General features: G+C 46.1%; 1 protein-coding gene across 1 annotated transcript in view; it reads left to right on the forward strand.

Annotated features, from left to right (window-relative positions):
• Positions 1 to 15,804, forward strand: part of arhgef49 (Rho guanine nucleotide exchange factor 49) — a gene marked incomplete at both ends in the record, with an annotated part of 56,488 nt that overhangs the window by 30,526 nt on the left and 10,158 nt on the right. The window contains 6 exons of the mRNA XM_080753589.1: positions 286 to 429; positions 977 to 1,881; positions 2,963 to 3,239; positions 3,671 to 3,805; positions 11,756 to 11,951; positions 14,610 to 14,826. Of these exons, the coding sequence (XP_080609715.1) occupies positions 286 to 429; positions 977 to 1,881; positions 2,963 to 3,239; positions 3,671 to 3,805; positions 11,756 to 11,951; positions 14,610 to 14,826 (1,874 nt within the window). The remainder of the gene's footprint in view (positions 1 to 285; positions 430 to 976; positions 1,882 to 2,962; positions 3,240 to 3,670; positions 3,806 to 11,755; positions 11,952 to 14,609; positions 14,827 to 15,804) is intronic.

Raw genomic sequence — 15,804 nt, forward strand, 5'->3', positions numbered from 1 at the left:
CCCATTCACCACACAGTTCACGTTCACATACAACACAGACCCACACTTTATATCCCTAATAATAGATTTCCTCTAAAAAAACCTGCACTATTGACACGTTTCACACAGATTTAATTTCTTTGCTAAATAGTTACTATATCGATTTTAAATCATTGAATCGAATGGTATCTTATCGCCATGAATGAACCAATATCGTCCATGTATCTTATCGTCAACCATGTAATGTATTGTGATGCGTATCGTATCGCTATTAAATGTATGGTTCCACCCCTACTGTATGTCCAGGTGCAACAGCAGCACCCTGCTCACCAACCTGGGGCTGCGCTACTGCCCCGCTGCCAGGCAGGGGCCTCAGAGCCAGGGGCCCGGTCAGGGCGAGGACCCAGGAGGCTGCGCCCACACTGGAAGCGGAGGCAGCAGGCCTTACAGGTAGGGTTGGGCGATATAGTGATAAATATCGTTGAGACGATACAATGTCTCCACGATATTCCTTTCCAGAGATATTGTATATATATCGTGATTCGTGATACAATGAGGGAGCCTTAGAAAAGGATCCTGTTGAATTGTTAATACAGAGATTCATTGCAGAATGAATTTAAACCTACATTTTGGTCTAAATCATTAGTTCTCAAACTTTAAAATAAAGGTCTCCACTTAACTCTGACAGTATACAAATACAAATGTAAGGGTCCATTTGGTTTCATTTGTATACTGTTACATACTTGTAAGGGTACATTTTACTGTAGATCTCACAGAGACCCTGGACCCCACTTTGAGGACCACTGGTCTAAATGGTCTGTTACTCCTTTTTGTTGTAGTTTTTGTTACCTTGTAGGTGGTTGTACTGTTAATTAACATGAAAAATAACCATAAAAAACAGCATGAAAAATAATCGTGATAAGATTGTGTGTCGTGATACAGCTTGGAAGAATATCCTCATAGTGTATGTTTCCATATTGCCCACCCCTACTTACAGGAGCATGGAGAACCTCAACTGGAGCAACGCGGCAGACCCTGGTCTGTACACGCTGGGAGGCATCCCCTACAGGAGCGTGGACAGTGAGTTTATATTCCGCTGCACCGCCACCAGCCACTGGTGTGACGGGGCCCCGGACGGACCCAAGGGGGGGTATTACGGGGTGATGCCCAACCCGGAGAGCCTGGCGTTCTACCCTCGGAGGTGCCTGCCCAGGACGGACCTGCCCCTCTTCCCTCAGTGGCTGTTCCCCGGCGGAGCGGACGAATGGGAGGCTCGGAAGGGCTTGAGGGATAAACTCCGCCTCCAGAGTGCCAGGTCGGCGGCCGAGCCTCTGAAGCCCCACCCGCTGCGGCCCCAGGCGACCCCCGGGGGCGCGCCCGCCGTCCAGGCGCCGTGCGGCGACCGGGAAGTAGGCCCTCGCGTGAGCCCCGCGGCGGTCCACTGCAGGCCGCTGTGCGTGCAGCGCATCACCAGCCCCGAGGACATCAAGCAGGAGGTGCTGAGACGCCTGCAGCTGCGGCGGCAGAACAGCTCGCCCAACCTGGCTCTCCACAGCTCCCCGGAGCGCCTGGAGGGCGTCAAGACTTCCTACACCACGGACAACATAGCCGGTAAAGGCGACGGGTCGGACCCCACGCCCGAGCCCCGTAGGCCCTCTGCGGGTCGTCTGCACATCCCCACCTTCGAGGAGTTTAAGCGGATGAGGCAGCAGGAGTGTCAAGGCGGGACAGCAGACGTTGCACCGTTGGAAAAGGCTGAGGCCTCACAGTCCACGGCTCAGCCCGGCGGCGGGGCGGATCTTTCAGCACGGTCTGATGCTCAGTCCGCCTCTGAAGGAGACGTGGAGGATAGAGGAAGCCAGAGGAACGGAGAACGAGGAGAGAGAGGAGGAGAGAAGACAGGTAGGCCGCAATTATTACCCAGTTATTATATAATTGCTGTATTATTTGCAATTATTTGAGCCCATGAATTACAGAAATGTAATATTTCCATCATTATTTCCTCATCATTGTGCATGCTCTTTCAACCACTTTAACCCTGTCCCCCAGCTCATAATGCGATGCCTTCTGATCTTGCGGATTGGCTATTTAAGCTACTTTTGAAAAAAAAAAGTATAAAACTATTAAGGTTATGGCTTAATACAGGCATTGGCCCGGGTTTCCCAAGCATTCTATAATTATTTAGACAGGGGTGAGACTTTATTAAGCACTTTGTTTGTGAAATTTGAATGTTGGTGTAGTTGTAGGGGGCTAAATAAGTCGCTCTGCCCCAACCCATGTACACCCGGGAACATGACGGTCGGGGCTCGGTCTTTATGACCATGCGTGAGCTATGAAGGGCTAAAATCGCTTTGGGAAAGCCGGCCATTGACACTAAGGCTTGCCCACCTGCCCCTGGCAGGTAAATAAAACTTTAAGGCAGGTGGAGTTTACATTCAGGTTGCCCGACTGGGCAAGTGCTTGTTTATGCGGGGATGCAACTGTCTATAAACACAGCACCAGATATAATGTGGTGTTTTCACTGTTGCTACACTTTAAAATATAAAATAGGTGTGAACCCATAGTCATATTCAATCATAGCTATGTAGGAATTTGTATTAAAGATTAGGTATGACATTTTTTAATCGCACAGCCCCAGGAACTAACACAAAATAAGTGTTAAATTGAACGGTAATACAAATTTTACCTATCATTTTATAATGGACGATGCGATTTACTTTTTGGACAAGTGGGCATGACCTTTGGGCAAGTAGAACATGACCCGTACTTGTCCGATGGGCAAGTGCCTCTGAGACCTTAGTGTCATTTAAGTTACCTATTTTATTTGGCCTGCAATGCATGAGCAATTTACATTAACGCCTCAAAGGCAAACAGAAATGTACTTTATATATTTATATGTTCCAATGCCAAACACGATTCAATCATCAACCACAAATATTTGTATGACAATTAATCGTCGACTGAAATGTCCTGATCGTGACAGGTGGCGGTGAGGGCAGACACTGCTCCCCAGAGACGCCTCCCTCCACCTCCACCTCCTCCAAGGCCTCCTCCATCGTCTCCTCCATTGCCGCGGCCACGCTCTCTCCCATCCGCACGGGCCCCGCTCCCCGCTCGCCCCTGCAGACCCTGGCCGGCGCGGCCTCCTCGGAGACGACCCCCGCGGTAGGAGGGGCAGAGGTGGAGGAGGAGGGCTGCGTCAAACCCAGGAGGAGCAGCCTGGAGCCGGCCAGCTCCGTCCCTCTCCTCCCCCATCACAGGTACAGTGGGCTTGTCACAGTTATGACATAAAATCCTCTCACCACAGTTATTTGATATAATCGTGATTATTTTGTCATAATCGTCATAATCGTTTCCATGTTGAAACATGTTCATGTGTTTTCAAACATTTAAAAAAAATAGTGGGAGATAGCAGATCTACAAGCTCACAACGCGTCACAATGCAACGCGTTGTGAGCTTGTAGATCGGCTATTTCCACTATCAACTTTCTTTTTTTAAGTGTAAAGTTGTCAAGTTCTTTGTATGTTTAGGTTATGCGTCATATCTGCAATGTGCAACTTTGACAAAAGCCAAACAGAAACGTAATGGTCAACGACAAATACACAATCGAATCGTTAATCGCAAATTATTTGAGTGACAATTAATCGTCACGTAAAATGTCCTAATGGTGACAACAACCCCTGATCACAGGGTGAGCTGGGAGCGGCCCTCCAGCTGCTGTCCCGCCCTGCTGCTGGAGGGGACGGACCTGTCCCGCTACGGAGCCAAGATCTACAAGATGAAGGACGGCCTCATCGGCTCCGCTCTGGATCTCATCAAGAAGAGGTTAGTCCAGATATCTCCAGATGGGATGTTGGGCCAGGGTCGTTGAGGCAGCGGTCTGGTTCTCAGAGCGGGTGTCCAGGTTAGGGATGGGACCATATGAAAGTTTCACATCACGATTATTGTGACCGAAGAAATTCCGATTTACAATATTATCCCGATAATCAAAATCCATTATCCTGGGGGCGGACGTTGTGAGCTTGTTCGGCTATTGTGAGCTTGTTCGGCTATTGTTCGACTACGGCAACGACATTTGATAGAGAGTGAAAAAAAGATGTATGTATATAATAAGTACCTTTTACCAATTATAGAGGGTTTAGTGGTAGTGGATATGCAGCTTGGCAAATAAAAGGTGAATTGATCCCATTTCATGACGGAGGAGTATATCACGATAAATTAAATCTCCTCAATACGATGGGGGGGGGGGGGGTACAAATACTGCTCATAACAATTTCGGGGGTCCTTGACATGAAAATGCTTGGGAAGAGAGAGAGTGTGTGTGTGTGTGTGTGTGTGTGTGTGTGTGTGTGTGTGTGTGTGTGTGTGAGTGTGAGTGTGAGTGTGAGTGTGCTTGTGCGTGTGCTTGTGCGTGTGCGTGCGTGCGCTGCTGCGTGCGTAATATGACATTGTTTTGGACTTGATGCAAACCCATATTGAAATGTAAGGGAGACATAAATCAAATTGGCTGCCGTTTAATTATGGAGCTCGACAGACAGGGCTACGTGGGCTTTTCTTCCTCACTGATGAGATCACAGTATTTTGCCAAATGGCTTGTTTGAAGATGTAATTAATGTCTTTGATGTTGAAATTAGATCATGTGGTTGGCATCTGGGACTGGGGCAAATGATTGCACAGGCTGAAGGGTGAGTCTTTCTGTCTGTGTGTGTCTGTGTGTGTGTGTGTGTGTGTGTGTGTGTGTGTGTGTGTGTGTGTGTGTGTGTGTGTGTGTGTGTGTGTGTGTGTGTGTGTGTGTGTGTGTGTGTGTGTGTGTGTGTGTGTGTGTGTGTGAAAGGCATACAGTATATATATATATGTGTGTTAGGTGGCAGGTGCAGCACATGCAAGCCAGTGTGTGTCTTGTGCCAGTGCATTCATGTACTGTGTGTTGGTGGTGTATCAGTTTATCTCAGTTATCGTGCCAACAGCTGCTGGAGGTAACAGGGTTGGCTCCCTGGGAGAGTAGCTACAGTGTCTTTGCAAGGGGTCTATAGGAAATCTCTCTCTCTCTCTCTCTCTCTCTCTCTCTCTCTCTCTCTCTCTTCTCAATGTCTTTCTTTCTCTCTACTAGGGATGGGACGATATGAAAATGTCATATCACGATTATTGTGACAAAAGGGTTACGATATTATCACAATAGTCAAAATCCATTATCCTGGGGCGGAACATTTGCCAAACAATATTTGGCAAAGACATTTGATAGAGAGTGAAAAAGACGTACGTATATTATAAGTGGTACCGGATATGCCGCTTGGCAAATAAAATGTGAATTGATCCCAGTCCATGACAGAGGATAATTTCACGATAAATTAAATCTGCACAATACGATTATCGTGAGTGTTTTTTATCACGATAAACAATAATATCGCTTATCGTCCCAACCCTACTCTCTACCTCTCTCTCTCTCTCTCTCTCTCTCTCTCTCTCTCTCTCTCTCTCTGCCTCTCTGTCTCTCTTGATGGCAGCTGGCCTGGATGTGTTGGTCAAACGGATGTAGCCTATCAGGCTGTCGTGGTTTGTCTGATGGAGGACAGGCAGGAGGTGTGAGGGTGAGCGTGTTTTGGCACCGACTGAGGGCCGTTCCATCCTGCCCTCTACCCAGTAGAAATACTTGACCCTGAAGTCTGAACTCGCGAGGGGGTGCAGACGAGGAGCTAAACGATAAGAACTATAGAGGGATTCACGGTACAGCCTTGAATTTTCCCCCCCTTGTCCTGAGAATGTGATAGATAGGAGATAGGCATTATCTCTCCCCCGGCCTGTCAGCACTCTCCACTGGCTGTCATTTCTTTGTCTGCACTGCTGGAAGGAGATGATGGATGGCTGCAACTCAGCTTCATGGAGACAGCAAAAATATAAGTGTGTGTGCGCTCGCCCGTGCGCGTGTGTGTGCGTGCGTGCGTGCGTGCGTGCATGCGTGCGTGCGTGTGTGTGTGTGTGTGTGTGTGTGCATGTGTGTGATTTGACTTCAGCTTTCTTTGTGTCTTGGTCTAGGCGTGTCTGTGCGTGTGTGCACATTAATTTGTCCGGTAATCGCCTTAAAGGTCTTTGTAGACAGAGTCCGATTTTCAGCAACGGAAAAAAAAAAGACAATATAATTCGCACGTGTCCGATTTATTCGGAACGTAATATTGTCCGTTGTCTCCGTGCGGAAAATCGGCACCTGTCTGCAAAGGCCTTTACACGTGCAAAAACCTTCCGGAGTCCCCTACTTAAAACCGGCTCAGACAGAGACCACAGCTCCAACCACAACATTATTCTTTGTCCAGATCTCGCTCCAGCATGCTCCAAATAACCCACAGTGCATCATCAACACGTATTCCCTTATGGGATCTATGTTTTGCCCTCCCATTAGCTTCAGGATCCGTGAATATTTTAATATTTGAAGATCTATATTCATGATATTCCGTTTGATCCGTGCCCCCACCCCTTGGGGGGGCCTTTGACTCCACCAAACAAGTCTCTGTTGTAGTGGTTCCCCCGCGGAGCAATGTGGATGCAGAACACGTACTGTATAGCAGGGGTTCCCAAACTTTTTTGTCTCAGGGCACCCCATAAATATTTTTTTAATCCGAGGCACCCCTACATTATAAATTTCAGTCCCAGCACCTTATATTTATAGCATATCGTCGTTGTCGGGTGGAAACCTTGTATGTCCAAAACCGTTCGTTTTGTATTCATCATCTATAAAATGTACAAAACTAGTGACACAGCAGATCTACAAGCACACAACGCCTAGCGATTCGTTTTGTATTCATCATCTATAAAATGTACTAAACTAGTGAAAACAGCAGATCTACAAAAAAAACAGCAGATCTACAAGCACACAAAACAGTAGATCTACAAAAAAAACAGCAGATCTACAAGCACACAACGCCTCGCGATGCGAGGCGTTGTGTGCTTGTAGATCGGCTGTTTTCACTAGTTTTGTGCGACAGTCTTGTATGATGAAGCAGGGCTTTGCTTTACCAAAAGACGTACACATTTGAAACTTGGAAATAGGAGGTTTCTGCCCGACAGTGACGATATTTTAGTGATTATGTTGCGAGGAAAGCGTTGAGATAATAGCCATTTTGGTTAGAACTGACTGAAAATAACTTTGTACTTCAAGTTTAAAATGATACTAAATATTCTTTCAAGTGTTCAAATAAATTCCAAATATTATCAAATCATGTCGCGGCACCCCTGGACTGCTGTCACGGCACCCTAGGGTGCCCTGTCACCCACTTTGAAAACCCCTGCTGTATAGTTCATGATGGGCTCCTCGCCACGTTATTAGACTCATATTCACATTATTACACCTGAGAGCCTTTTATGGAATATATGCCGCACTGCAAAGCACTGGAGCTAGCGGATCATTGCAGCATAGCTGGCTATAATAAAGACCTGGACGACGCGTTTAGCTCGCTTTATATTCCCCACGTGCAACATTTTCTGTTTATGTGTGTTTTAGGGCCTCATTGTCTAATACAGTGGTTTTCAACCAGTGGTCCGGGGACCACCGTTGATCCTTGAGGGGGTTCCAGCTGGTCTCCAGCTGTAAATGATGGAGAGTTGGTAACCAAATGGACCCTGATAGATCCTTAACTCTTGAGAGCGTAAGATGAAACAAACTCGGTTTCATTTTACGCTCTCAAGAGTTAAATTATTGTTAAACTCCTGCATTACTCAATTTACAAGAAGTCTACACAAATAGAGAATGTAGAAGAATTGTAATTTTCTTTTATCAACGATTGCCTGTTATCTCTCCTATTGTACCAACATCAATACAGCATGGAATCTTTGACGAAATCTTATCCAACGATTACACAATATTCTACGTTTGGGTCTCATCAAATGGTGGTCCGTGGCTCAAATGCTGAATAAATAATGGACCTTGATATGAAAACGATTGAAAACCACTGGTCTAATACATTGAATTCAGAAGGAGTGATATGTAATTGGTAAGAAAATGACAGCCAGGCTAATTTCAATGTCTCCCTTGCTGCAGTAAGAGGTGATGTATCATTCACAGTGATTTGCCAATAAATTAAGGTTCAGGTTATTACCTCTCATGCATCATCTGATGTCTGACAGGTAATATTGGCATGGAAAGGTTTTAATCACAGTGTTTCCAAGGGGAAACCAATTGAATGTTTTATAGCTCTAAACCTTAACCCATTTAGGCCTAGAATTATTTAATGCTTTAACAATTTATTTTTCTTACATTTTTATCCCACGATTTTGCAACCCATTTTTCACCCAGTGCCAATTATCTAATGTAATCCCTCTGCCAACCTGGGGAGAGACTGACCTCATGCTTCCTTCTATGTGTGACGGAGAGAGTCGCAGCCCCAGCCTTGAAGCCTCAAAAGTCTAGTATCTCCTTTGGTCTAGTGGTTAACCACCGCTCAGTTCACACGGGTGTGATTTTTTTATTCACGGTGAAAAAAAAAACTTGTTTTGAAGAATAATATTATGTCACTTCATTGACATGATGCTCTTGGATGTGTTAGGACATCCAATCGACATCGATTTTAGATAATGATTAGGGATGAGATCGTCATTAAAAAAGATTTAATTTATCGTGATATCGTCCTCCATCATGCACTGGGATCAATTCTACTTTTATTTGCCGAGCTGCATATCCGGTACCCTCTATAATTGGTAAAAGGTACTTATAATATATTTAGTTGATAGTCTTTTTTCACTCTCTATCAAATGTCTTTGCCAAAAATAGATGTACAAGCTCACAACGCGTCACGTTGCGACGACACGTTGTGAGCTTGTAGATCTACCATTTTTTTGGCAAGTGGATTTTGATTAACGCGATAATATCGTAAATCGCGATTATTTTTGTCACAATAATCGTGATATGAAATGTTCATATCGTCCCATCCCTAATAGCGAAAATATGGATGCATGCCAGCAACCAAATAGCGTGTCCGACTTTCCGCACGGAGTCATTTCACTGGTCTGGGAGGGCAAGTCCTCAAGACAAGACAGCGTTATGTAAGAGACGATGAATTAATGAGACCTCACGGTGCTTCACCACGGGGATGTGTGATGTTCAGCGACAGGCTAAAGGGAACAGCACATCGGCAGGCCAAATGAGGTTATATCATGGCCAATTAAGACAGTTTAACAAAGTGAAATGATACACCACCAAACCATGCACGCTTGGCCTGTTAATGATTGGACTGTCAGCTATGCTAGTGCATGAGATGACGTGAAAAGCATTCTGGTGCTGAATGCAGAGGATGACAATTATGAGTTAACCTCCAGTGTAGTAATGAATTTGTCTAAATGTCAACGTTGAGGAATTTAGAACGCCGCATCTTATTTTCATCTTATGACATTTCATAATGAAATTCTAGAAACCATGGCTCTAGCCCAGGGGTCTTCAACGTTTTCAGGCCAAGGACCCCTTAGTTGAGAGAGAGATGAAGCAGGGAGTGGGACCCCCACAACCTTATCATAGATTCCGTATAGTTTCATTGTTTGACAGCCCAATCGTCAGTGTATTTTGAATTCATGTCAATTTGTGTTTTCAGATATTTAACCACTTGAACCGTTAATACTTAATAAACTTGACCTTTCACTCTATACTTAGTGTGCTCTTTTTCCCCTCTACACCAAACCTCTTTGCCAAAATAGCCGATCTACAAGCTCACAACGCCTTGCAGCGCGAGGCGTTGTGAGCTTGTAGATCTGCTATTTTTGTCTTAAGTTCTCAGAACATGGAAGCTAGGGTTCAAGTGGTTAATATAGTTTTTTTTATATAAAGGTTTTTATTACACAAAGATTTGGAGGACCCCCTGTAGTAACTCTGAGGACCCCCTAGGGGATCCGGACCCCCTGTTGAAGACCCCTGCTCTAGGCTATACTGTATGTTTTGAATTGTTCAAATGAAATTGCAACGTCAGTGTCAGTTTTATATTTAAGTAAGAAACATGGAAGAAATGTCATAGATCGAATCAAAGAGGTGTTTCAACACAGGATGCACTCTAGCCCTCTCTATCTCAAAATGATTCAACTCGAATTCTTCAAGGTTTTAGGATATCTTTTCAATAAATGGCTGATCCTGCCTCTGTTGTCCTATATCGTAGCAGCTTGTTTGGTAGGATTTGCAGATAGTTCTTTTGTGCTTTGGATGTTTGCAATTTGTGTCCAACCATGTGTCATTTGTCCCTGTGTATACAGTGGATGCCAGTGTTGCCAGACTTTGCGAGAGAAATAGAGAAATAAGCAACCAGGTCTATGAAAACAAGCCCAAAAGAAGCGACTACTGTATAGGCCACATGAGCACTTCAAACCTATATACGTTGGCGATTTGAAAAGTGACGATTCAATAGTCGCGACGCGTTGTGACTGTGAGCTATAGATCTAACTATATTTTCAAAAAACATTCTTGAAAAAAAGTGGCAAATGTGGAATATTTTCTGGTGGGGGGTCCCTGGCACAAAATATTTACATTTACAGTCCCGTGGACAAATATTAACCATTGGTTTAAACAACGTTTTAGGAAGCAAGCCCAAATAAGCAACTACACTTAAGAAACAAGTCCAATAGAAGCGCAAGCACCAATATTTGCAAGCGACTTTAGAGGAAAAACAAGCCCATAAGTCGCTTATAATAAGCAGACATGGCAACACTGGTGTCCGCCTCCCCGGCACTGAGCACACGCGGGCCCAGTGTGCCGTGCGTGTCTATCCAGCCACTCAGCCAGTTAGCAGACAAAGGAACCAAGGAGATGCATGATGATGCTTTTGCGAGTTGCCGTGCCTGTGTGTGTGTGTGTGTGTGTGTGTGGGTGTGTGTGTGCGTGCGTGCGTGCGTGCGTGCGTGCGTGTGCGTTTGTGTGTGTGTGTGTGCGTGCGTGCCAGCCCCCCTGTCAGCGACCTTGGTCAAAGGGGTTCAGGTGTTAATGGCCACTGATGCGTCTAATCACCGTTCCCCTGGGGTTCCTTGGTTGTGACTGGACAGACCCGTCCCTGGAGGGGGGGGGGCTGGTGGGTGGGTGGGTGGGTGGGTGGGTGGAGGACACTGACTGGACGGCAGGGAGCAGGGGGACAGGAGATGGATGAGAGTGTATAGCGGGGGGAGGGAAAGAGGCAACATGTGACACAGCGAGACGGACGGTGTACAGGAGGAGAGTGCACACCGTCCGTCTCGCTGCAAAGCCTGCAATCAATGCTATCCCACCTCCCTCTCCTTTTCTCTGGATCGCAGTTGGGATGGGACGATAAGCGATAATCGTATCGTCGAGATTTAATTCATCGTGATATCGTCCTCCGTCATGCACTGGGATCAATTCACCTTTTATTTGCCGAGCTGCATATTATTATCGCTATACCATTTAAACCCTCTATTGGTAAAATGTACTTAATAATATACGTACTTGATACACTAATTTTTTCACTCTCTACCAAATCTCTTTGCCAAAAAATACATATCGTAAATCGCTATTTCTTCTGTGACAATAATCGTGATGTGACATTTTCATATCGTCCCATCCCTAGTCACAGTTTATTTCACCACACTCTCCCCTCTCTCTCTCTCTCTCTCTTTCTCCACCTCTCCCTAAACCTCCGCTGCCTTCTGCCCCCCTCCTTTCCTTCCCTCCTCGGTTTGCCTCCTTTCCCCCCTTCCATCCGTTCCCCGCTTCCCTCTTCTTCCCCCTTTCCCCACGTCCGTCCGTCCTCTCTCTTGCACTCCCCGCTCCCTCTCCCTCTCCCGCTCCCTCCGCCTCTCCAGCTGCAGTGCAGAGAGCCCGTCAGCTGAGACCCCCGTCAGGGTGTCAGGTGACCGGGAAGGAGGCTCTGACATCACCGCCCCCCCGGCCCACTGTCAATCCTCGCCCGTCGCCATGGCAACGGCGGCAACGGCCTGCGGAGCGGAGGCGAGCGACGAGACGCCCGCAGCAGCAGCAGCAGAGGAACCAGCAGAATGCGTAAGGACCCCCTCTCTCTCTCTCTCTCTCTCTCTCTCTTTCTGCCTGTTATTTAGACAGTTTCCCGTCTGTGTGCACGCGCACACACACACGTGCATGCCCGCTCGCCTCACCGTCTCTCCATCCTTTGCCGTTTGCCGACGGAGATGCACCGTAATCTGTGGAGGAGTGCATGGTATCATTACCATTCAAGGATGGTTGAGGCAAGGGGACTGCGACACACACACACACACACACACACACGCACACACACACACACACACACACACACACACACACGCACACACACACACACACACACACACACACACAGCACTCACACGGATGCACACTCATGCAGGGGTTGGTGGTGAGAGTCTGACAGGGACGACCGTGCGGCTCTCTGCACTCCCGTCTTCCCTGCAAAAAAAAGAAAAGAAAACAGGTTTATGTGCGACGATGCGGTGAAGGAGGATTAAGTCCCCCCCCCCGGTCGACGGCCGCTGGTAACTGGCGTCTTCATTTCAGCTCTGCATGCCTCTGTTTGCACTAGCCTTTATTTAGCCACCGCTAATGTTGTGTGTGTGTGCGTTCCTCTCGGTCTGGGGCTGTCACACCACCAGCCATGTCTCTCACTCGCCTCTATTGCAGAGGTGAGAGTACGATTGACCGGGGGAGAGGGGGGGGGAGGGGGGGCTTTGCTGTATTGCGGTCGTCATGTGTAATGTCAGGAGGTGGCTTATAAGGTGACAGATGTCACGGTTCACGTGCACACACTAAGGTTGGCAGTTGTCATTGCACCGGTGACCTCCGCAATGGAGAATTTGCTCCCGCGTAGGGCTGGGCAACATATTGATGTTATATCAATATCGTGATGAGAGTGTAGAAATCATCCTGGATTTTGGATATTATAATACCATGATATGGCACAAGTGTTGTCTTTTGCTGGTTCTAATCACCTAAATCCCTATTAAAAATATTTGCAAACATAGCCGATCTACAAGCTCCCAGCACGTCGCATTGCGACGGGTTGTGACATCAACTATTCTCTGAAATCAACTATTCTGCTGTGTTACCTGAGCCTTGTGGCCTGTAGTGTAATGTCCTGTCTGCTTGTCATGCGGTGTTATGAAAATACACACCCTCTCCTACGCTACGTCCTTTAGGCTGCGAGGGATGCGCAGCTAAAGGTTGTTGTTGTTGTTCAAGGAATTGTCAGCATTTGGGGTGGGGGTGGCGAGGGGATCACAATCAATCATGTGAACGTCAATATTGTTAGAGATTGGCGATCGAGGCCAGACCTCTATCTACAAAGGTGTCATGTGTCATAGCGAGGACCTTTGAACTTTCACCCCATGGGGTCCTCCAATCCCAAGGGCCATACCAGAGAGGGCAGGAGGATTCTGGAATGATGAGAGACAGACATTCTTGGATCTGCAGATGATTGCTACTGTATGTGCCAGAGAATTCCTCTGCTTGCCTTGGAAGACACATGCCGCAAGTAGTTCTTCTCTCTCCTGGGGGACTTTGGTTCTATCTTCAAGGCTGAGCTGTTTTATTGGATATGTAATTTTCCGACCATACGCCACATTAAGTTTGAGTGCCCAGTCTAAGAGTTTGTGCCTGCATATCGCCGGAGCTGTCTGATGGGATATCCCGTGTATGTTATGCAATCGCATTACGCATTACGAAACCGAACATCGATGCAACACAATCTTACACTCGCCTAACTGTCATTGCTTTCACACTCTCATTTTCTATCCAGTAACACAAACTATTAGAAGATAGCGTTCCTCTCTTTTTACATGCGTACGTTGCCATAGCAACAGGCAATCCATTTGCAGTGGGGTAAAGCAACTAAGTACATACAGTATACTTTTGGTCATTTTATCGTCTAATCAGGCTTTTATGAACACCCTGGACAGTTTTTAATTTGCTTAATTCAGTATTTAGATATTTGATATACATGCTATCCTCCTCTAGGTCATAGAGGACCTAGGAGGAGGGCCCCATACACACCCATTGTAATTTTAACCATGATAGATTCATTAAAAACACCCATTATTTTTTCTGATGACTCATACTACCCTCCTAATACGTGAGCAGGCCGTGTTTTTTTTGATAACTTTTTTCATTTATTTTGAATATTTCTTATTGTATTTAATTGTTTCAATTTCCCCAAAGAATTATTTAATTTTATACCTAGGATGTTTGAAAATAGACAATCTACAAGCTCACAACGTGTCGCATCGCGACGTGTTGTGAGCAGTAGATCTGCTATTTTCAAATATTTTGCACTTTTACTTTTGGTACTTTAAGTACGTTTTCATACCAATACTATCTTACTTTTACTCAAGTACATTTTGAATTCCAGACTTTCACTTTTAAGGCTGCACCCACACCAAAGTACCTATGAGAGTGGATTCCCCATTCCGCCAATGCGTTTCAATGAGAAAGGAGCGTTTCTTTGCAGAAATCCTCTACTGGCACGAAAACGCATGAAAAATGCATTGGCGGAATGGGGAATCCACTCTCATACTGTAGACCTGTATACTTTGGTGTGGATGCAGCCTTACAGAGTATTTCTATTAAGCAGTATTGATACTTTTAAAACATTTAAGTACTTTTTCCACCACTGTCGATTTGACGCTTACGTTCGTTTGTTTGTCCAACTGGCAGCACCCTGGGCTGGCCTGCAGGCGCTCCAGCTCGGACGCGGCCTATGAGCTGGCGAAGGCGGCGAGGACACAGCGCGAGTGCCGCCTCCGGCCCCACTACAGCGACCCCATGCCAGCCGACGCCGCCAAGCGCAAGCAGCTGGAGATGAAGATCGCTGCGGCCGCACGGCTCCACAGCCAGCGCAGGGACAGAGAGCGAGACCGCGACCGAGACAGCGGTGAGTAGCCTTCATCAGGGGTGTCACAAGGGGGGGAAAAGTGGGACTGAGTTACTAGGGCCCAAGGTGGAGGGGCCTTCATTATTTTGTGCTTTAACTATTGAAAAATAGCAGATATACAAGCTCACAGATCTTGTAGATCTGCTATTTTTGAAGAGTCGTGAAAATGTGTGCAAATCTTTGAATATATGTATTTTTTAAGCGAACTTTTGTATCATCTCTAATTTTGATTCTGGGGGGTCCCTGGAACTAAACATTTTGAGATAGGGGTCCGTGGCCAAATACATATCATTTTGGGGGTCCTTCACATGAAAATGTTTGAGCGCCACTGATATAGAAACATAGGTTTTTCAAAAAACCTTGGAAGGACTTGTACAAAGTTTCACGATTGAAAAAAAAAATATATAGCAGATCTACAAGCTCGCAGCGCGGCAGTCGGTGCCGCGCTGTGAGCTTTTATATCTGCTATTTTTCAATAGTTAAAGCACAAAATAATGCGTAATAATTGCCTTCCAGTCTAAATGGGTTAAACCCCCTCCCCCTATGAAGAACATTCATGGGGGCCCCGCCGTGAATCCTTGTACCAAGGGAACAGAATTTGGTGCGACACCCCTGGCCTTCATAGTCTTGTCATGTGGCATTGTGAGGAGGATAACATGGTGATGGTTCACATAGTTTTCTAGGGTTTCGGAGTCATTGCTTTGTTAGGAATGCCTGTGAGGCATGTTAAGGATTTCTGAATACGTTATCATTTAGAACTCTTATTTATGTGTGCTTCAGTATTAGTGTGACCAGTTTGCAGTTAAACGTAAGCTTGGTGTCCGGTGACCTGTGACATGGCCTCTAATCTAGGCTGCTGAGTTAAGTCGCTCTGGGTTAAGAGCGTCTGCAGAATGCCTAAACTGTAAATTGTTTTCTACCATGTGTTCCTATCAATACAGAGAGGTGTCAGAGCAGATGGTGGATACATACAGGAAT

The sequence above is a fragment of the Nannobrachium achirus genome (genome assembly GCF_963921795.1).
Source record: "Nannobrachium achirus genome assembly, chromosome: 22".
Taxonomy (NCBI): Eukaryota; Metazoa; Chordata; class Actinopteri; order Myctophiformes; family Myctophidae; genus Nannobrachium; species Nannobrachium achirus.